General features: G+C 34.5%; 1 protein-coding gene across 2 annotated transcripts in view; it reads right to left on the reverse strand.

Moving 5' to 3' along the window:
* Positions 1–255: 255 nt before the first annotated feature.
* The window catches only part of SEC63 (SEC63 homolog (S. cerevisiae)), a 77,786-nt gene continuing 55,462 nt past the window's right edge, over positions 256–22,579 (reverse strand). For both annotated transcript variants that reach the window (XM_012651215.1, XM_012651213.1), the window contains 9 exons: positions 22,228–22,375; positions 19,054–19,136; positions 17,466–17,525; positions 17,089–17,262; positions 13,633–13,791; positions 11,223–11,324; positions 7,896–7,994; positions 2,134–2,238; positions 256–1,345 (listed from right to left, as the gene is read on the reverse strand). In XM_012651215.1, coding sequence (XP_012506669.1) covers positions 1,202–1,345; positions 2,134–2,238; positions 7,896–7,994; positions 11,223–11,324; positions 13,633–13,791; positions 17,089–17,262; positions 17,466–17,525; positions 19,054–19,136; positions 22,228–22,375 — 1,074 coding nt within the window. In that variant the 3' untranslated portion in view covers positions 256–1,201. The remainder of the gene's footprint in view (positions 1,346–2,133; positions 2,239–7,895; positions 7,995–11,222; positions 11,325–13,632; positions 13,792–17,088; positions 17,263–17,465; positions 17,526–19,053; positions 19,137–22,227; positions 22,376–22,579) is intronic.

Genomic DNA, 22,579 nt, shown 5'->3' on the forward strand with positions numbered 1-22,579 from the left:
AAAATATTCACCTCACCTCAACGATTCATCACGTACATATTTCTACTGTTTATAAGCACTATCCTTCCAGCTGTACTATGTGAGGGGAAATCTCTCTCACTCCTGGATTTTTCTATAGTATACAGAAACAGCAGTCGCTTCAGCAGTAATGTACAATATTAAATTTTTAGAAGAAAAATAAAAGAATGGATTGCCCTATTTATGTCCTTTCCCTGGAAGTAAAAAGACACACAACATTGAAAACATAAAATAAGTCAAACTTCTATTTTATTGACAGGAGTCCAAAATGAATACAAAAAAAGCCTTCTTTGTATGTTACACTTACTTTCCTTAAAAGGCTTCTGATAGAGTCAGGTAGATTAAAAGCTAAGAATGTAGTTCAGCTTTTAGAGTGAACCTTTTAAAAAAGGTTTAATAATATAAGCCACCAATATCAGAGAACATATGGTCCCACAATAACTTTCAGACCTAATAGCTTATGAAAAGAATTAGATCCTGCATTGATCTGCTAAGAGAGAGGCTTAAAAATGTTTTAAGCCATTAAAAACTGTTTTTATAATCCATCTGATAACTCTGGACAATTAAGAAAAGGAAAATTTCAAATTGTAGCCCTCTATATTATGTGGAATGTGAGAGAATGCCAACTAATGACCAAGATAGAGGTAAAAATAAAATGTTTAAACCTATGAATGGAGCTGTTATAAATAGTCTTATATCACTAAAAAATGTCAATAAATGAGTAATAGAGCTTATCAAGAGATTATAAACTTGAGCAGATGTTACTTAAAACATTTGCAGTATTTATCATACATTAATGTTTACTGAAACTAAAGCTGAACAAAGAAAAGTTGCTCATTTATAGATTTTCATGTACCTTTACTTTTAACCGGGACCATACACTGATCAGATAACACACAGCCCACACTTCTGAACAGTTATAATAACAAAGGATTTATTATCATTTGCAGATGAAATAAACGCACCATCCCATACTTGAAAGGCTTCAATAAGCCCTAAGCATTTTTCAGATTGTACCAAGGCACCACCACTGCCTAGTTAATATAACACACCCATTTCTAGAGAAAAGAAACCGAGACCTCCCTTAACATCAGTTGTGTCCTGTTTCTGGTTTATTATACACTTCCAAAACAGCAAAATTTTGCAAAGATGTGCAAACACTGTGGTCCGTTCATAGTACTGCTTAGTCATCATCTTCCTCTTCCTCTTCTTCTTCCTCAAAGCTATCTTCAAAGCCCTCACTGTCCTCCTGGTCTTCATCCCCCTCTATTGCTGTGTCCCACTGCGGATGATTTTCTGGCACAGGCTTAGCCTCATGAACTTCCAACTAGAAAGAAGAATTAAATGTAGACATCAGAGATTTGGGAGGAATAATGGAAGAAATATCTGATAAACAAATGGTTTTGACTACAGCAATTATAAACAGATTTTTATGGACACAACTCTAAATTTAACACATTTCATTTAGAATAGATACTTCATCCCAGAAATAAGTAAATCTACTAATATGTAAATGTAGTTAAATTTTAAATACATTTTGATTTTATAGAAGTTATACTATTTATGAATGTATTTCTCTGGCACAAAAGATTAATAGTTATGATTCCTGAGCAAGGACACTGAGTGATATCTTAATAGAAGTCTTCTGCTGAAGAAAGAAAAAGAGATATTTTGCAGCCTCTAGACTTATGAAGTAAAATTCTATAGCCAATGGAAAAAAATATGAAACTCTCATGGAAAAAAACAGGCTCACCTCTACTGGCTTCCTTTTACTCTCTACAGTACAACAATACTTTAATACCATCTCTCTAATATAAAATAATGCCTTTTATAAAAAGCTCAAGTGAAATGATAAGCAAAGATGGGAATGTGCTTCAAGTCATATTTACAGAAAGTGTATGTCTAGGATGATAAAAATAGTTTCAGGAATTAACAAACACTCCAATAGAATCTGCAGTAAAAATATTTGTGCTTTTCTAAAGAAAACAAGAACTCATTTGCTGAGGCCCTATAAAGTTATGGCATATTACAGCACATTAAGATGTATCAATAAAGTAATTTAAATTAAGTGATTCAACAGAAAAATTTTATTTGTTGAGAAGTCACTATTCTTACCTTCAATGGTTTAATCTGATCCAAACCCATATAGGAGTCTGATCTCAGAAACACAGTATACTGATAATTTCCAGGCTTGCCTGGTGCAGGAAACTTCAGTTCTACCTAGAAGATAAAATCAGTACTTAAAAATCCATATTTTCAGGAGGAAACAACAGCTCACGCCTAAGATTCCTAGACCAGAGTATTTATTTAATAGCCAGGTATTTACTCAGATGATATAGGAAGTGCTAACAAATGTTACAAAAGTCCTAACAAACAATAACAAAAAAAATTATGTGAAATGTTGTATATTACATATACTACACAAAAAGGAAACCAAATTATACAGAATTGATGGAGTTAATTTATATCTCCACAATTCAAGAATGCATATTGAAAGCTACCAAAGTCTACATTGACCATCACCTTGATAATGTGAAGAAATTAAGTAGGGTTTAAAAGTATAAATTAATGAAATGCTGAAATAAAATAACAGACCTTCACTAGAAAGGAGATAATTCTTGCCAAATTTTCTTACTTCCAGAATAAATGCCCAATGCCTTCAAAAGTCAAGAGGATATCTTATTTCCCATCAAATCATAAACTTCAAATACAAACAGTAACACTTAGAAGTTTCAATCTCACTTGGACAAAGAGCAAATTTTTTTAAATGACATTTGGATGCTCTGGTGATCTGCCTCCAATCTCCAAAATCCCGATTTTATAGCCAAGATTATATATTAAAATACGCCAGTTAAAAAAAAAAAAAAAGGCCAGGCGCAGTGGCTCACACCTATAATCCTAGTACTCTGGGAGGTCGAGGCAGGAGGATCATTTCAGCTTAGGAGTTTGAGACCAGCCTGAGCAAAAGTGAGACCTCACCTCTACTTTTATAAAAATAGAAAAAATTGGCCAGGTATTGAGGCATGTGCCTATAGTACCAGGTACTCGGGAGGCTGAGGCAGGAGGATCCTTTGAGCCCAGGAGTTTGACGCTGCAGTGAGCTATGATGACACCACTACACTCTGCCCAGGGCAATAGAGTGAGACTCTGTCTCAAAAAAATAAGTAAAAGTAGATAAATAAATGATGGGAGGAGGATCTTTAAAAAAAAAAAAATTAATCTCAGTTTGGCCTTTTTAACTATAACAGAAACCCAGAAACTATAAAAGAAAAATATCTAAGCCCAAGCAACTAGGTAAGAAAGAAATAAAGGGCCTCCAAATTGGAAAGGAGAAAGTCAGTGTCGCCATTTACAAATGACATGATCTTATATATATAAAAACCTAAAGTTTCTACCAAAAAACTCTTACAATTGATGAATTCAGTAAAGTTGCAGGATTACAAAATTAATATACAAAAATCAGTAGTGTTTCTATACACAAACAATGAACTAGCTGAAAAAGAAATCAAGAAGGCAATTTTATTTACAATAGCTACAAAAAATACTTAGGAATAAATTTAACCAAGAAGAGACGGAATTTGGGCATTAAAAAAAAAAGAAAGAAAATTTAAAAAAGGAAAATAAAATTTAACCAAATAGGTAAAAGACCTCTACAAGGGAAACTACAAAACACTGATGAAAGAAACTGAAGAGGATACAAACAAATGGAAAGACAATCCATGCTCATGGATAAGAATTAATATTTTTAAAATTACAATACTACATACAATAATACACAGATTCAATGAAATCCCTATCACTGGTATGGCATTCTTCACAGAAAAAAAAATCCTAAAATATCTTTGGAACCACAAAAGACCCCAAATAGCCAGAGCAATCCTAAACAGAAAAAACAAACATTTAAGTATCATACTATGAGACCTCAAAATGTACTGCAAAGCTGTAGTAACACAAACAGTGTGACACTGGCATAAAGAAAGACACACACACCAACAGAACAGAGAACCCAGAAATTAATCCACATATCTACAGCCAACTAATTTTTGACAAAGGTGCCAAGAACACTCATTGTGAAAAGGACAGTCTCTTCAATAAACGGTACTGGGAAAACAGGATAAACGTATGCAGAAGAATGAAAATCTAGACTCCCACTTCTCACTCTATACAAAAACCAACTCAAAATGGATCAAAGACCTAAATGTAAGACCTGAAACTATAAAACTGTAAGAAGAAAACATAGGGGAAACACTTTAGTACACTGGGCTGGGAGAAGACTTTATGAATAAGATCTCAAAAGCACAGGGAACAAGAGCAAAAGTAAACAAATGGGATTATATGAAACTAAAAAGCTTCCGTACAGCAAAGGAAATAATCAACAAACTGAAAAGAAAACCTATATAATAGGTGAAAATATTTGCAAACTTACTCATCCTACGGGATTAATATGCAGAATACACAAGGAACTCAAACATTTCAACAGCAAAAAAATAAATATAATTTAAAAATGGGCCAAAGAGCTGAACAGACATTTCTGAAAAGAAGACATACAAATGGCCAAGTGCATGAAAAAAATGCTCAGCATCACTAATTACCAGGGAAATGCAAATCAAAACCACAATGAGGTATCATCTCACCCCAGTTAGGATGGCTGTTATCAAAAAGACAAAAAATAGCAAATGCTGATGAGGATGCAGAGAAAAGGGAATGCTTATACGCTGTTAGTGGGAATGTAAACTAGCACAGCCACTATGGAGAACAGTATGGAGGTTCCTCAAAAAACTACAAATAGAACTACCATATGATCCAGCAATCCCACTACTGGGAATTTATCCAAAGGAAAAGAAATCAGTGTATCAAAGAGACATCTGCACCCCTATGTTTATGGCAGCACTATTCACAATAGTCATGATATGGAATCAACCTAGGTGTCCAACAACAGATGAATGGATAAAGAAAATGTGGTGTATATATATATACACAACGGAATACTATTCAGCCATAAAAACGAATGAAATCCTGTCATTCATGGCAACATGGATCAAACTGGAGGACATTATGTTAAGTGAAATAAGCCAGGAACAGAAAGTTAAACACCGTATGTTCTCACTCGTATGTGGAAGCTAAAAAAAGTTGATCTCATAGAAGTTAAAAGTAGAACAGATATTATACACTGGGAAGGGTAGGGAGAAGGAATAGGGAAAGAGTTATTAAAGGACACAAAATTATAGCTAGATAGGAGGAATAAGTTCTAGTGTTCTGTACAACTGTAGGATGACTATAGTTAATAATATTAATAATATATAATTTCAAATAGCTAGAAGGAGGCTATTGAACATTTCCAACACAAAGAAATGATAAATGTTTAAGGATATGCTAATTACCCTGAACTGATGCATACTACAAAAAATAAGAAAATGAATAAACAAATAGATATTTATATTTCTTCTTGGTAATAACCATAGTAATAAAACAAACTGGGCAGAAATATTTGCAACAGATATCACAAAGAACTGATTTCTTAACATTTAAAAAAAAGAATCTTGAACCAATTTAAAAGACCCTACAAACATGAACAATGGTTACAAACACAAAAAAATACAACTCAAAACACTGAAATAGGAAATTAAAATTACACTGAACAGAATGAACAGAATAAAAGTTGATTCAGACAATCATCAATGTACACTAAAATGACTGAGTAGAACACTGATGGCAAACAGGACATTCATACAGGGCCCAAATATCACCTCACAGATGAGGAGGGGGTCAGAAATACCTTCACGACTGGGTGCGGTGGCCATAATCCTAGCACTCTTGGGAGGCCGAGACGGGAGGATTGCTTTAGCTCAGGAGTTCAAGGCCAGCCTGAGCAAGAGTGAGATCCTGTCTCTACTATTAATAAAAACAGAAAAATTAGCCAGGCATGGTGGTGCGCGCCTGTAGTCCCAGCTACTCAGGAGGCTGAGATAAGAGGACTGCTTGGGCCCAGGAGTTTGAGGTTGCAGTGAGCTACAATGACGCCACTGCACTCTACCCAGGGCAACAGAGCGAGACTTTGTCTCAAAAAAAAAAAAAATGCCTTTACAATAGAGAAAAGCCTTAACTAAATAAGCAACCTTACTTACCACCACCAATGTAGGGCAAATTGATAGAATGTACCCCTGACACAATACACTAAGAAGTACAAAGTACATCACCAATGTAGTATACTTGCCAATAATATTTAACATAAATAATGAGTAACCAATGAGATAAATTCATGTTAAGTGATTATTTTGCAAAACACTTTGCCTGGACTCTTGAAAAATGTCAATGGCATAAAAGATTAAAACAAAAAAGGACAAGGGAGTGTTCTAGGCTAAAGAGGCATGACAACCAAATACTACATGTAATCATTCTTGATTAGATCCTGAATCTTAAAACAAAGTAAAAAACTATATTAGATATTAGTGGAATATCTGAAGAAATCTGCATATGGACTGCATATTAGATAATAATGCCACATCAATGTTCAATTTCTTGAGTATAATAATTGTATTGTACTCACAAAAGAGAAGGCCCTTGTTCTTAGGAGATATATGTCAAGAATTTAGGAGTGTCATGTCATGATGTCTGCAAGAACCTCAAATGGTTCAGGGGAAAAAAATACACACACATATGTTTTATGTGTGTACACATACAGCAAAAAAGATGAAACAAATATGGCAAAATGTAAACAATTAGTAAATGTAGGTGAGGGTCTATGAGGGTTTCATGATACTATAATTGCAGCTTTTCTATAGGTTTTAAACTTATTAAAATAATCAGAGAGCAAAAAAAATACTGAGATGCTATTTTTCTTTTTTAATCTTTCTGACTACCAATGACATCCAAAATGTCTTACATGCTGAGAGGCAATGGGTGTACTTAGACATTCATTCTCTCTATGGAGAAATAAATATCTAGCAATATCTATCAAAATTACAAATGTACATCTGGCCCATGTACTGTACCTCTATAAATTTACCATTAAACTATTTCACACGTTTACCACTTGGTTAAAAAGGTTAAAAAAATTGTACTAAATAATCATCACAGAACTATCTTGAGACTTAAAAGCCTTGCCCTTGTCCACCAAGTCCAGGCAGACAGAACCTTCTTCCTAGAAAAGATAACATACACACACACATACACACAAATCAAGAAGAAAAACAAGAAAATAGAAAGTAGTTCACACAAGGGTTAAACATGTTCATCATACACTTTAATGATGTCATTAACAGTGAATACCAAATGATCAAAAACTCCATTCAAAAAAAACTAAATCACTAGGTTCTATTCCTTTCTTAGTTGAAAAAGAAAACTAAATCGCCAATTTTTAGATTATTTTTAAGACAAAAAGTGTAAATACTTAGCATTACTCCAATAAGAACAAAAATCATAAATTATTATAAAATATCATTAATTCTAGTGAGGAGGAGGAAAGGCATATAACAGTGAAAACCCCCCAAAATAAGTTGAAAAAAAGGTTTTTTTTTGGAGGGAGTGGTATAGACAGGGTCTTGCTACATTGTTCAGGCTGGTCTTAAACTGGCCTCAAGCGATCCTCCTGCCTCAGCAGCCTCCCAGAGTGCTGGGATTACAGGTATGAGCTACCATGCCTCGTAAAACAAGTTTTTAAAAGACTGACTAAACTGGCTACCTTTAACAATTCTTTATAAATTTCCAATGAGCTTACCCCCCAAAACATCACAAAACAGTTATAAAATGTGTCATAACAAATAGAATACAATAAACCAAATATGATAAACTGCTTTATAAAAAAAGATTTTATAAGCAACATGATGGTGAGATGCTGCACGCTGTTAAAAACTGAAATAATGTTACTGGATAATTACCTCTTCAGTATCTTTTAGTGTACACACATGATATGGCATAGATACTAGTGTCTGCTCCTTCCTATCTGCAATATAAAGCCACCACCATTCTTGTTTTTCCTGGAAAGAAAAAAAAAAAGGGTATAAATAATCAGAATGACAGAAATATAGTTTTGGCCTGTCTTATTTCAAAGATACTATCCTTATTTTGTTCCTTGCTCCATCCCCAGCACTGAGAGTCCATCTGGTACAAAATAGGTATTTTATAATTATTTACTGAATGAATAAATTGTTCCTAACCATTTGTACATCTGTTCCCCAAAAGAATTTTGTATGTAATTTTAGGAGTTTTAATGGTTCCTTAAAGCCTATTGATGAGCCTCCATATTAAAAATCCCTGATTTAGCTTAAATGACAAAAGATATTCCAAAAAAGAAAACAACATAAACTATTAAAATAGCATGTTGCAAATAATCTTAGTAATCTTGCCTAGTAATAAGAAAAAGTCACAAAGTGGGAATGAAAAGGACTTGGGCAGCCAAATAAAAAATCAATACCTTAAAATACTTTACACTCTCATAAGAGATCATCTCAGAATCTAACAGTCTGTGACAGCAGAGAGAAATGAAAGAACAAGAGAAAGAAAACTATTTTAAAAAAATTTAGAAGGCCAAGCACCAACCCACAGTGTACTCAGCAACCACTGCTACATTACAGCACCCATCAGTAACTGTTTAGTCATCGGCTTAGTACCATTTAAGAATTGGGTAGGGAGGATATTTTTCTAAAACAGTTTAAAGAAAAATGTTTTGCAGCTTAAAATAAACTCTAGGATGCTCTCAATATTCATTTAACCAAAATAGCACTAAACTCTCAATTGTCCAAAATGGTTAAAAAATAATTTCATTAAAATAGTTTCTTTGAGAAAATGTTTGTGTTTTTAAATCAAAATTGCTGCACTATTTTATTTTAATAATGAGACTAAAATTTGGCTTTTATCTAATAATATCACGCTAAGTTCAACTAAAAACTCTTCTGTTTAAATACCTTAGACTATAAAGTGCTACAACATTAATAAGCCTAATAAACAATTCGCAAGTGCATGATGATGTGAGCTGCACCTAACAAGAAAATTCAATTCTGCTTACCCCAAGGGTTAGGTCTACCACAGTAGGCATATTTGTATACATAACATTTTGTGTTTTCCACACATAAAGTATATAAAAACATAACAGGACTCAAAGTGCAGTATTAATACCTGGGTTTTGGGGGTGAGAGTCTCTGTTGACCCTACTCAAATCTGCCACTGCAACATGAAAAGAATGAGTGTGGCTGTGGTCTAATAAAACTTTCTTTACAATAAAGCCTCATTTACAAAAACAGGCAGGAGCCAGATTTGGCCTGCAGGCTGCAGTTAGTTAATATCTGTTTTAAAGCCACACAGACCTGGGTTATTTCACTTCCCTAAAATCTCACTTTCCTTCTCTGTTAAACAATCAGTGCCTACCTCTGGCCATGTTGTGAAGATAAACTGAGATAATACAAGTAAAATATATGTCAAAATGCCTAGCAAATAGACTGTAATGACTGACAGTTATGATTATCAGTGAAATGAAGTACAAGAACACTTCTTTTAAATGATTCTGACAATTGTTAGAAACGTCATTACATGTATGTAATATCTTTACCTCCCCACTTAAAGAATGCCTTTCCCTCCCTTGTCCCAGGCTGTTTAATTAAAATGAGGCTCACTCAAGTTTATTAAGAAGCCAGTGAATATCAATAAATGGCACTGCACCTGTACCTAGACTCTTTAATGCACATGTTAAAAGTGAAACACATGTTCTATGAGTTATCTGCACTTTAAGCAAAATTGTTTTTCTGTTGTGTGAGATTCCCAACCATTCTTAACATATTAAATATAATAAATGATTTCAATAATATGTTATTACTAAGTGGGTAGTTTGGTAGTTGAGTTACTTAGGTAGGGTACATGGGAAGGTAGACAAGTAGATGTTAGAAAGAGCATAAATAAATTTTATCTGATAAATGGTACTTTGAGATGTTTACCATGCAGATGCAAATTAAATCTGAAAAAGGCATTTCACTGATAAAATGTTCTAAGCGGGTGAACGAATGTTTCACTTATTAACTAAGCATGATCTAAAATGCAACTGCCTGTTATATGGGTACAAATTATGCAGCTTACAGCTTCCCATGGCACTTTTAAACCAATGAATGAGTGGAATTTATTCGCTTGATTTCAGGATGCTTGGTGTTGGCAGACTACCCCAGCAATGGGCAAAATGCCCCTAACAGATGGGCTAAAGCTCAGGACATGCCAAAAGATCAGCATGTGCATGAAGATGGAATCCTGGGCAGACTTCTTGCCAAGTCAAAACAACAGTCTGTGCAGAGCCACTCATTATTACTAGGAGAGCCAAATTATTTAGGAATTTGTCTTAAGCAGTACCCAGAAACTCTGGATTGACATTCTCAAGCAGAAAGCAGATTTATACATGAAATCACCTGCCAAATACAAGTGGTGAGCAGAAGGTTCTGTGGCAAAGCTGTGAGGCAGTCTGTGGAACAGTTTCCCTGAACTGGGGGGAAATCAGTTCTTGACCTCTCCTCCACAGACAGAATCATCCTCAAAGGCAAAATGTCAAGGGAATCTCAAAGTAATTTAAAAGACAAACAACATAAAGCCGTCAAGGAGACCAAAAGCTGAGCAGGTCACAACCACGAAGTAAACAAGAACAAGGGAGCAAAGAGCATTGTAATGACCTGTCCTAGACTTGGGGCTCAGTCACTCTCAGCTTTTACTGAACTTTGTTCAGGGCCAAGAACACAGCTGGTCCCAAGCCATGGGCTCACCCATGGACTGCGGCAATTACTGGGGCCAGAGCAAGTCTAATGGTCCCATGTGACTAGTAGGACTCTCAAGGGAAAATTTAAGAATATTTTCATTCTATTTAAAACTTGGCAAGGGTGAGAGATTCACAATAGTCAAGCAGTCAAAGGTGAAATAAATGTATGTTTGATGAAGACTGCCTGAACTGCTAATGAGAAGTAACTATTAAGCACAACACTCAGTAACCTGAGCACAGAAAAGATGGAAAGAAAAAAAAACAGAAATCCTTAAAAAGTTAACAATCCTCCTTTTAAACAACACATTCACTAAGTGTAATTCTTATTGTAATATAATGTGTAATAAAATAATGTGTAATAATACGTAATAAAAATGTGGCCTCTCAAGAATAGACCATATTTATCACACTTGAGCTAGTACACACCAGAGACACAAAAGTCTGGACTTAGGAAAACACTAGACTGCGTATAACTCACCTCAGGAAAGTAAAGACTATACACAGGATGTGTTATCTTTGATTTGGTTTCCAACAGAGCTCTCTCCTTTCTCTGTATACTTTGTTGTAATTCTTGCCACTCCTAGTAAAGAAAAAATTAAAATATTTGAAATCTAGTATGTTTCTGATCATTTTGAGGAGTGTCCAGCTATTTCTGACAATGCTAATTAATTACTTACAGTTAGAAAAAGTTCAGTCCCGCAATTCTGATCATCTTTCTGCTCAAATTTATAATGTCTCTTTTTATAAATCAGTTTCACCCCTGTAGCATGAACTACATAGCCGTTCATGATCTGACCCTAGCCCTACCTCTCCAGTCTCCTGTCACTGCCTTCCTCTTTCCCCTTTTTATTCTAGTCATTTCAAACTATCTATGCTTCTTTGAACTTACCAAACTATTTCACTCCTCCAAAACCCTGTTTAAATTTTTGTTTTTCCTAATTCTCCACCTACTCGTTATTCTCTCAGGGCCAGCCTAAAGTATGAACTCCTTAGTAAAGCCTCCCACAAATTTCCTTCTACCTCAGAACTGAGCTGATCACTCCTTCCTTATGCACCTTACAGAAGATGTGTATAATCTTGTGTGTACTATAATGTTTATTCACAAATCTGCCTGCTCTACTAGCCTTCATATCATTCAAGACCAGAAACTACTTCACATTCAGCTTTGCATTCCTTTCATCTAAGACAGACTTGTGACAGATAATCAATAATTATTTGTTGATTGAATGAATATAATTTTGGTCATCTGAAGAAACCAGCTGTCAAAACCCTAAGAGTCACCTTTACTAACCCTAATATACTCAGAAAGGAATATGTCAACTCTTCCTTGAAGAGAAGCTGGGGAAATAATTTCTTTGATAGATTTTAATTTTCTGGCAATTAATTTAATTCTCAAAGTGCAAAAACAGTCAAGGCCCAGTAATTGCTAAAAACAGTCATCCGTATTTGTTTTCTACCATTCCCAAAGATGGGTACATTATTTTCTTATGCCTTTTTTTTTTTTTTTGAGACAGAGTCTCGCTCTGTTGCCCTAGCTAGAGTGAGTGCCGTGGCGTTAGCCTAGCTCACAGCAACCTCAAACTCCTGGGCTCAAGCAATCCTCCTGCCTTAGCCTCCCGAGTAGCTGGTACAGGCATGTGCCACCATGCCCTGCTCATTTTTTCTATATATATTTTTAGTTGTCCAGATAATTTCCTTCTATTTTTTTTTGTAGAGACGGGGTCTTGCTCTTGCTCAGGCTGGTCTCGAACTCCTGAGCTCAAACAATCCACCCACCTCAGCCTCCCAGAGTGCTAGGATTACAAGTGTGAGCCACCATGCCCGGCCTGCCCTTTTTTTTTTTTTTTAGAGACAGGTTCTCACTCTGTTGCCCAGGGTGGAAAGCAGTACCACAATCACAGTTCACTGCAACCTCAAAGTTCTGGGCCCAAGCCATCCTCCCGAGTACCTGGGACTACAGGCATGCACCACCAGGCTCAGCTAATTTTTAAAAGATTTTTGTAGAGATGAGGTCTCGATATGTTGCCTAGGCTGGTCTCAAACTCCTGGCCTCCCAAAGTGTTGAGATTACAGGCATGAGCCCCTTTGCCCAGCCTGTTTCCTTATACTTTTATCCTTTGCCCTCTACTTCTTTCTCTTTTTGGCCTCTCCTTTTGCCTCAGATGCCATTCAGGCAATCCCTTTTTTTTCTCCCAAACCACAAGGGTTACTTTTAGATCAACTGTCTGGTCAAAAAGAACACTGCCAATAAACATAAAAATCAGCTGATCAGTTTACTGTTCATTTGCAAGGACCCCATTCTTCTCCATAAACCCCCCACAAATCATGTGCAACTTAATGCCATGAGATTTTTCTGTACTCTATACTCTCACCATATTAATTCATTAAAGACTCACCCTGTCCTTACTTAAATGTCTTATACACACCATGAAACAAGGTGGAATTCTATAAATGTTAGCTTTTCCCTTAACAAACCTCTTGACATCAGGGCCCACAGTACTGTTTCTTCACCCTAAACATTATCTGGACCCTGTGAGATAACCTTCCAAGTAACCACTACCTGTTTCACAAATACCTTTCCTTGCTCCTATTTCCAGAGACATCCCCAACACTGAAAATTTCCTTAAGAGTTGAAAGTGAATTCACTTTCACAGACCTAGGTCTTACTCTACCTAACAATTTAAGATTTAAGAAAATTAGGATTTCTAATCCTTGTCAGAAAGTTTTTCTTCATAACCCTTACTGCCATTCCTCAAAAATGTTCTTACAAACAAGATTATAAAATATATGGATATTGTTTAAAGCAAGCAAACATATGAACAATAACAACAAAACCCAAAACAATCGTCAGAGGTATAATTCCAAATATTTAAGCCTATAAATCTTACTGCTTCATCATCTTTGTTTTGTTTTTCATCTTGCTCTCTATCAGATTCTCTGTCACTACCATCATCTTTTTCACTTTGGGAATCTCTATTGGTTTCTTCTTCCTCAGAGTCACTGCCTTTGTCAGAAACTTCTTCTTCATCTTCCTTTATTGCAGCTTCCTAAAACGAAAAAGCAAGCACCAAAGTTCTGAATATCTAAATGAGTATATATCAGTCTGAGTCCTTGAAGCTAACTTATTGTCAGCATAACTAAACTGGCTCAAAATTACAATTTCACTATTCATACAGAATTTTAGAAAATTATAAACTTTCTTATTTAAAGATGTGGGAGTCAGACCGAAGACTTTAACATTTGGCTTATTTGCCTATTATTAGTTATTTTATTCAGTCTTTGTAGTTTGTAAAATAAATACATTTATTTCTAAAGTACATTGTAAAGTACATTACCACAATGGCTAAGACAGCTCAGCTTTTAAAAGCATCAATTATACAATATATTTTATTTGAGAAGAGGAAATAGGAAGTTTACAGAAAAATACTGTTTTGGAAGTTTAGGATCATTTTCATTAACTGACAAGGTATAAAGCAGTAAGGAAAAACAATATCCCCGGCAAAATAGTTACTAGTCTATTTCGAGAAGCAAGAAAAAGAACAGCAAATCAAATGCAAAGAAAGTAGAAGTAAATAATAGACCAGAAATCAAGAAAGGAGAAAGCAGATAAACAAAAGAAAAACTCAAAACCAATAGTTGGTTCTTTGAAAAGATTAATAAAACTAATTAAACCCCGAGACAAGAGTGCACGAGAAAAAAACGAAGAATATAAATTACTGATATTAGGAATAAAAGAGACATAACTAGATCCAACAGACATTAAAAAATAAAAGGATACTATAAATAACTTTATGACAACAAATTTACTAACTTAGAGGAAATGGACAAATTCCTTGAAAAATATAATTTACTAAAATCAATATATATGTTAAAGAAACAAACTCTGTAACTGAATCCGTTTTTAAAACTCCAGGCCCAGATGGTTCTCCTAGAGAATTCTTCCAAAGAAGAAACGAACCCAAACTTACATAAACTCTTCCAGAAAAAAGAAAGAGAGAACACTTCTTAACTTGGTTAATAACGCCACCATAAAAAACCTGACGAGAATATTACAAAAAAAGGAGAATGGCAACCTAATATTTGCTCATAAAAACAGAAGTGGGAATCCAAACAAAATATTATCAAATCCATATAAATACAAAAAAGGATACTATGTTATGCCCAAATGAGATTTGTTCCAGGAAAGCAAGGATAGTTTCAAATTTTTAAATCGATCAATATAATTCACCACATTAACAGAAAGGAGAAAAATAAAACAATCTACATAGATACAGAAAAGCTGTTAATGAAATTCAATCCATGCTTATGATAAAAAGTCTCAGCAAACTGGGAATAGAAATTCTTTAACTTGATAAAGAATATCCACAAAAACCCTACAGCTAACATCATACTTAGTGGTAAAATACTGTTTGCTTTCTTTCTAAGATCAAAAAGACAAGGGTACCTACCATCATCACTCCTAATCAATATTACACTGGAAATTCTAGTCAGCGCAGTAAGGGAGAAAGAAGGGGCATAAAGACTAAAAATAAAAAAGTAAAATCGTCTTCATTCACAGATAAGATTGCACACATAGAAGATCTTTACAAAATATCTACAAATGGTTACAATTGTCAATTCATTAAGACTCCTCGATACAAGGTCAATATTTAGAAAGCTACTATATTTCTATACACCAGGAACAAACACTGAAGAATAAAATTTTTTTAATGCCATTTACAATAACACCAGAAAGCATCAAATACATAAGCAATAAATCTAATGAAAGATGTGCCATACCTCTGCCACTGGAAATTATAAAACACTAATGAGAAAAATTAAGGAACATCCAAATTAATGAAGATAAATCACAATCATGAATAAAAAGACTCAGTATTGTTAACATGTCAATTCTCCCCATATCAGACCATAGATTCAATGCAATACCAAGCTGAATTTCGGCAGCTTTTTCTGATGAAAATTGTTAAGTTTATTCTAAAAATATAGCTGGAAATGCAAAGGACCTAAAATAGGACAATTTTGAATTAGTAAAATAGAGTTGGAGCACTTACACTACCATGTTTTAAGACTTAACATAAAGCCACAATAATTAAGACAGTATGGTATTGGCACAAGAATAACGAAATAGACTAAAAAGTCCATAAACAGACCTACACATCAGATACAGTATAGTCACCTGTTTTACAACAAAGCACAATTACAACTCAGTGAGGAAAGGATGATCTTTCAAGAAGTGGTACTGGAAATAAGTGGTCCATATCCCCTACCCTGCATCATTCATGAAAATTAATTTAAGATAGATCATAAAACTAAATATAACAAGTAAAATAATAATGGTTCCAGAAGAAAACAGAAGAATACTTCATAACCTTGGGATAAGCAGAGATGTCTTAAACAGGACATAAAAGCACTAACCATAAAAAAAAGATTGAGGAAATGGACTTCATTAAAATTAAGAACCATCAAAAGCTACCATTAAGAGAATAAAAATGTAAAGACATACCCAGAATATATAATGGACTCCTACAAATCAGTAAGACGACAAACAACCCAACAGAAAAAGAGGTTATCCAAATGGCCAATAAGCATTAAGAAAAGGTGCTGTTCAACATCATTACCCATCAGGTAAATACAAATAAAAACCACACAAAGGGATACTAAATGGCTAAAATAAAAGACTAGCAAAACTAAGTATTGGTGAGGATGCAGAACTGGACTCTCATACTTTGCTGGTAGGAACATAAAATGGTATAACTCTGAAAATCAGGCTCTTTTAATGGGTTAAACATACACCTATTTTATGACCCAGCAATTCCATTGCTAGGTGGAAAACGAATGTCCAAAAATGCCATGTACTTATTATATAGCACAGCAGGTGCTTTTATTCACACCAGGTAAAAACTATAAACAACCCAAATGTCCAACCAACCACCACAGAATAAATTGTGGTATATTCATACAATACCACACACACACAGAACGAACTACTACTACAAACAATACAGAGGAATGCCACAGAAATAATGTTGGAAAAAAAAGCAGGATACATAAAATAATTCCACTTATATGAAGTTTAAAAGTAGTCAAAACTAATCTATGGGTAATTACAGTCAGAATAGTGGGAGGTGAGGGGGTGGGAAGGTGGATGGGGGGCTGGGCTCATTGACTGAGAAGATACTCAAGGAAGCTTTCGAGGGTGCTGGTAAAGTTTTTCACCTTGATCTGGCATCATAAGTGCATACCTATGTAAAACCTTAGGCGGTGTACACATAAGACTTCAGCATTTTAGTGTGTGTATCTTATACCTTCACAATGACAATTAACAATGATAATAAGAAACTTACACTCCCAACGACTCCATTTGCCTGCTTTTGTTTTTGTTGCTTTGATTGTGATAATGGCACAGGTATAGGTTTTTTTTTTAAAGGTTTCTTTTTTTTGGATTTAGCAGTTTTCTTGGGTCCTTTACTCTTCTGTTGCCATCCTCCTTTTGCCCTGTTCTTGTTAGTATCTCCCTGCTGTAAATCACAACACACATGACATTCAGCAAGTTATAGCAATAGGTTCATTTGGAAGTCATAGTAATTTTTAGATGGAAATGGCTAACCTGAATGTTTTCATTAACTGAATTATTTTCCCACAGCAATATAAGTCAATCAGAGAAGTAAATAAAACATTTCTTTCACCAGGAAAGATACGTTCAGAAAACTCAAATTTTTACCCCATCTTCTGCTGGCTGTTCCTCTGCAGCACAAATGGACTGTTCCTTTTCAAATACTTCCTAGGGATAGCAAGAAGACAAACATAAAATCTGTCAACCCATACTTATCTTTCAGACAAAGCAATCTCTCAAAATATATTTTAAGTAAGGTTTTTTAAACTAGCTACAATTGAGGAAGGGAGAGGAGACATTTAACAATTACGAGGTGATGAATGCGTACATATGCTGGTAGTTCCCTTCTGAAGTTTCTCACCTCTGTCTTGAATGTATCTTGAAAAGTACAGTCTACTTAAATTTATAAATGCAATGACTTAAGATATTTAAGTTCATTATAAAGTAAAAAATATTTCATAATTTAAAATTTCACTTTTATTCTAATAGCAATCAAACACGAATACTTTAATGTTATGAAAATTTCAATATATCACATTTTCTGACATTGAAGCTCTGATGAGACCAACATTAGTTTGTTCATTATTGTCAGAAATACCACTCATTGGATCTGTGACTAAAAAGTGGATCATCAAAAAATCCCATATATCCTACAGACATATCAACCAACCATATAATGCATTTAGCATCAGTACAAAAGCTATAAATTTAGGATTTGAATCCCAATAAGAACCCAGTAAGAATCTATAGTAGATGACAAATGGTGTGGGCTGTGTTTAATGAACTCTCTGGCATTATTAAAAGCTAACGAGTAAAAGAATTATAATTATTAGACTCTATACAATATAGATAGCCTAATTCAGGGTTAACACCCTGAAAGGCTCACCACCTGCTTTTTTAGTTTGTTGCTGTCTTCTTCAAAGAGGCACATCTCTTCCAGAGTCCATGATGCATGGATGATACCACTTGCTACCACAAAACCAACATTTTTGACTTGATATATCTGACTATGAAATATGCTTTTCCTACAAGCGATTTTAGACATGGGATTTAAATGCAACATATATTTCCTGCATATGCAGAAATCCCAGAACAGAATAGGCTAAAATCTATCACTAGCTGAATAAACTGAGTTGAAATACTATAGTCTCCTAAAAACAATGAGTTACAACTATACTAGTTGACTTGGGACAAAATATAAGTAAGTAATAACTTTAATTTCTTTGTATACTTTTCTGCATTGTCTTAATTTTTTCCCCAGACAGCATAAATTTTTCTCATTATCAGAAAAAAAAGTTACTTTCAGATTGTAATCTTTAAAATGAAAAAGAAAAGGGAGTAAATTCTCTAATGAATTGACTAAAAAGGAGTAGCTGATAAAATCCTCAATGATCAATAATTAACCGCTGTATAGCACTTTACAGCTTAAGAACTATACCCACATCACTTTATTATTATAATGTTTTATAGAGAATTAACAAACCATCACACAAATGATTGATCTATTTCCCAGGTTTTTTTAGGGTATGTGAAAACAATGTCTCATGAAAATTAAAATTTCAAAACAGCTAACAGAACTTGCAAAATTAGATTTTGTTACTAGAACAGTTTTGACTTTGAGAATGTAATGAGGAAAATAAACATAAAAACCCTGACACATAACTCTTAAAGCATAAAATACAAACAGACTACTTACTGCCATTGTTTGCCTTGTCAGCTTAACCAACACTGTAACTAGGGATCCTACTGTGATGTTGTTGCTATCTTCGTCATCCAATACTGTAACATGGAAGGAAAAAAATAAGTAAAAAATAAAAATCGAATTCTACATCAATGTAAACAGCAAAACTTAGCTTACCCAAATCAATTTGGTACTTCAGTATTTTGAGCATATTATATTTTAAACTTATTTTAAAATAATTTATTGATTATTCTGTACAAGGCTCTCCAGTAGACGCCTTCAACTGATTCACTAAATCCTTAAAATAGCTCTACAAAGTATTATAATTTTTCCATTTTAAAGAAGAATCTGAGGTTCAGAAATAATAAAATGCCCAAATTCACATAACAGCTGCATCAGCATGCCAAGTTCCAAACCCAAGTCTTTGAAAACAGGACTACCACAACACAGTTCTCTCTCATAATAGTATAAAAATAGGGTTCTGTCACTCCAAATGTTCAAAGCTTATATTCATAGGATTTTATTTGTATAATTGATACCTGACTGTCAGAATAAAATAATGAAAATTAGTATTCTAAACCATTTATTTTTTACTTATTTTTAAAGCAATAACTTCAATACATTCCCTTTACATTAAAAAACACTTTATGTAATAAATAGTACTACATACAATAAATTGTTTTGTAATTATTTAATTTTTAAAACCACATTTGCTACACACATCCCCTAAAAGTCTAATAAAATTAAAATAAATAAAACAAAATAAATAAAAATAAAATATAACTTAACACATCTTCTATTCAAATGTGGGCACTATTAGCCAGGCACAGTGGCGTGTGACTGTAGTCCTAGCTACTCGGGAGACTAAGGCAGGAGGATTGCTTGAGCCCAGGAGTTTGAGGTTGCACTGAGCTATGATGACGGCACTACACTCTAGCATGGGGGACAGAGTGAGACTCTGTCTCAAAAAACAAAACCAAAAGAAAAAAAAAACATGAGCATTAATTCATTATTTTTTCATTATTTTCTACAGATTTTATTTGTAAGAGATTTGATTATATATTTTTGCCTACCATTCTTTCTAAGTTTGTTATGTTTATTTTTCACTGATTAACATTAGCACACCATCCTGTCCTCTAATAACACACCACCAATTGGAAAAAATGGCCTACAACAACCTATAACTGCTATCTCCATTGCTGGCTATAAGGTGCAACAGCTGGACATCGACAAAGGGTATAGCATCCTTTCTTCATCCTGGATTTCTCAAATATCAAAAATCAAATCTGAGCGGGGCAGTGCTGTAATCCTAGCACTTTGGGAGGCTGAGACAGGAGGATCACTTGAAGCCAGGAGTTTGAGAACGGCCTGAGCAATACAGAGAGACCCCGTCTCTACAAAAAATACAAAATTAGCCAGGCCTGGTCTTGTGGACTGTTACTTGAGCCCAGGAGTCTGAAGTTGCAGTGAGCTATGATGACGCCACTGCACTCTAGCGTGGGCAACAGAATGAGACTCTGTCTCCAAAAAAAAACCCCAAACGAAAAAACAAAATCAAATGTGGTCCACACATTTATCCACATTTTTCATTTTGCAAAGCTGTGCGTGCATGAGTACTTCATGTGAAATAACGGCAATATCCATATCTACCTACTGTTTGATGCTTTAAAGTGAAGAAAAGGCCTACAGGAGATTCTACACAGCCTCTAGCAAAGTGGGGAAGAAGACCTACATCTCCAGCAACGTATCATGTTTCTATAATTCTTCTACTCTACTCTTCCTTTATTAACTATGCCATCCATATTATATATCTAAGCAGCACTGTAAAAGCATAATAAATTATCTATATAAGATGTTATGAATGTTTATATTCCCTCAATATTTTGAAATTAAAAAAAAAAACGATGTTATGGAAAAGAACACATGGTAATGTTTCCCAGTGTGACTGAATACTCTTAACTTACTTCCTATAAGAAAATCTCTTCTAACAATTTTTCTAAGAAACATGTACTTTTTACAAGTCTTGATTATATCAAAGAGTATCTATCTCTAAGTTCCAAACAAAATCTTTATTTCAACAGTTTCTGATTTAATCAATGTAGTTCTGAGTGCGGCTTTTGGATTACTGCTTTTAAAATCCGAAAACTCACAAACCCACAAGAAAACCCCAACTCCCCACCAAAGTGATCCAAGTTTTCACTATATGTATCCTACACTCTAGCCAAATCGAAACCAGATTATACTGTTTGCCTTCCTTTACGAAACACCCCAATCTTTGGGAGCCATTTACCTCTTCCCAATTTCTATTAGAATATAAACTCACTGAGGCAGAAGCTTTGTCTTACCGCTGCTTCCCCTACACCCACGGGAGTGCATGGCACTCAGTATCTGTTACGTGAATAAATGGCAATAATGTCTGCGTCATTCACTTAATGTTTAGCATATGTTCTCTTGTTTTCATTCCATTTCCTCAACTAGACAATAAGCTCTCCAAAGACAGAAATCATTGTGTTAACATATCCCTGTACTCTTGGTACCTACAAAAATGTTCTAATAACAGTAACTTAGTGAGTGTTAAAGCTCAGATCATCAACACCACAGTTAAGTGATGAAGCAGATGATCTTCAACTGTCAGTATTCTAAGATACTATTACTCAGATATTAAAATTAAAACAGTAACAGGGCAATTAGGTAGGCAGAAAATTCTATTTTTTTCCCCCTCAAAGTAAATACAGAGGTGAGAAAAATACATGAAATGTGGCATAAAACATGGTAATTTTCAAGGCTTAATTAACATAAGTTGGGTTTTTTTTAAATTTTAGAATTAAGCAGCTATTTGTTTCACATTAATAATATATTTCAAATATATCAGTCTTTCATCACACCTGGAAATCTCTTTCCTTCTTTCAAAAGCTAAGAAATTCCTTAAAGTTGAACTACGGAACAGAGAAGAACCCTCAGATTTAATCCCATTATGAAGATAATAAAAGGGGGGCTTTATCAGTGTTCTCAAAATTATTAAGTATACATCATTTTCCAACACAGTAAATCTGACAGGTAAATTACAGTTCTGCAGAGTAATTATAAGTTATGTTATTAAATAAAGTGTTTCAAGAATCTTGAGTCAAATAAATAAGAACCAATCTATCAAAAGGGAAGCAATGTTCAACAGGGAAACCTCCCACTTACCCTGTGATTTTATGTCCATGGTCACATATGGAAAACTCCCAAGGACAGCCATAACTTCTTCATATTTTTCATCTTCAAGGAAGTGCAACAGACTGTGACGATCTGATTCTTTTAAACTCACCAAATCCTGGATAGTTTTAATTTTGTACTGAATAAAAAAAGATGAAGAAAGTAAATCCCTAACTCATAAAACTTTTCATTAAAAGAAAACTATGGCCGGGCGCGGTGGCTCACGCCTGTAATCCTAGCTCTCTGGGAGGCCGAGGTGGGCGGATTGTTTGAGCTCAGGAGTTCGAAACTAGCCTGAGCAAGAGCGAGATCCCGTCTCTACTAAAAATAGAAAGAAATTAAT

The sequence above is a fragment of the Propithecus coquereli genome, unplaced genomic scaffold, assembly GCF_000956105.1.
Source record: "Propithecus coquereli isolate 6110/MARCELLA unplaced genomic scaffold, Pcoq_1.0 Scaffold35, whole genome shotgun sequence".
Lineage (NCBI taxonomy): Eukaryota > Metazoa > Chordata > Mammalia > Primates > Indriidae > Propithecus > Propithecus coquereli.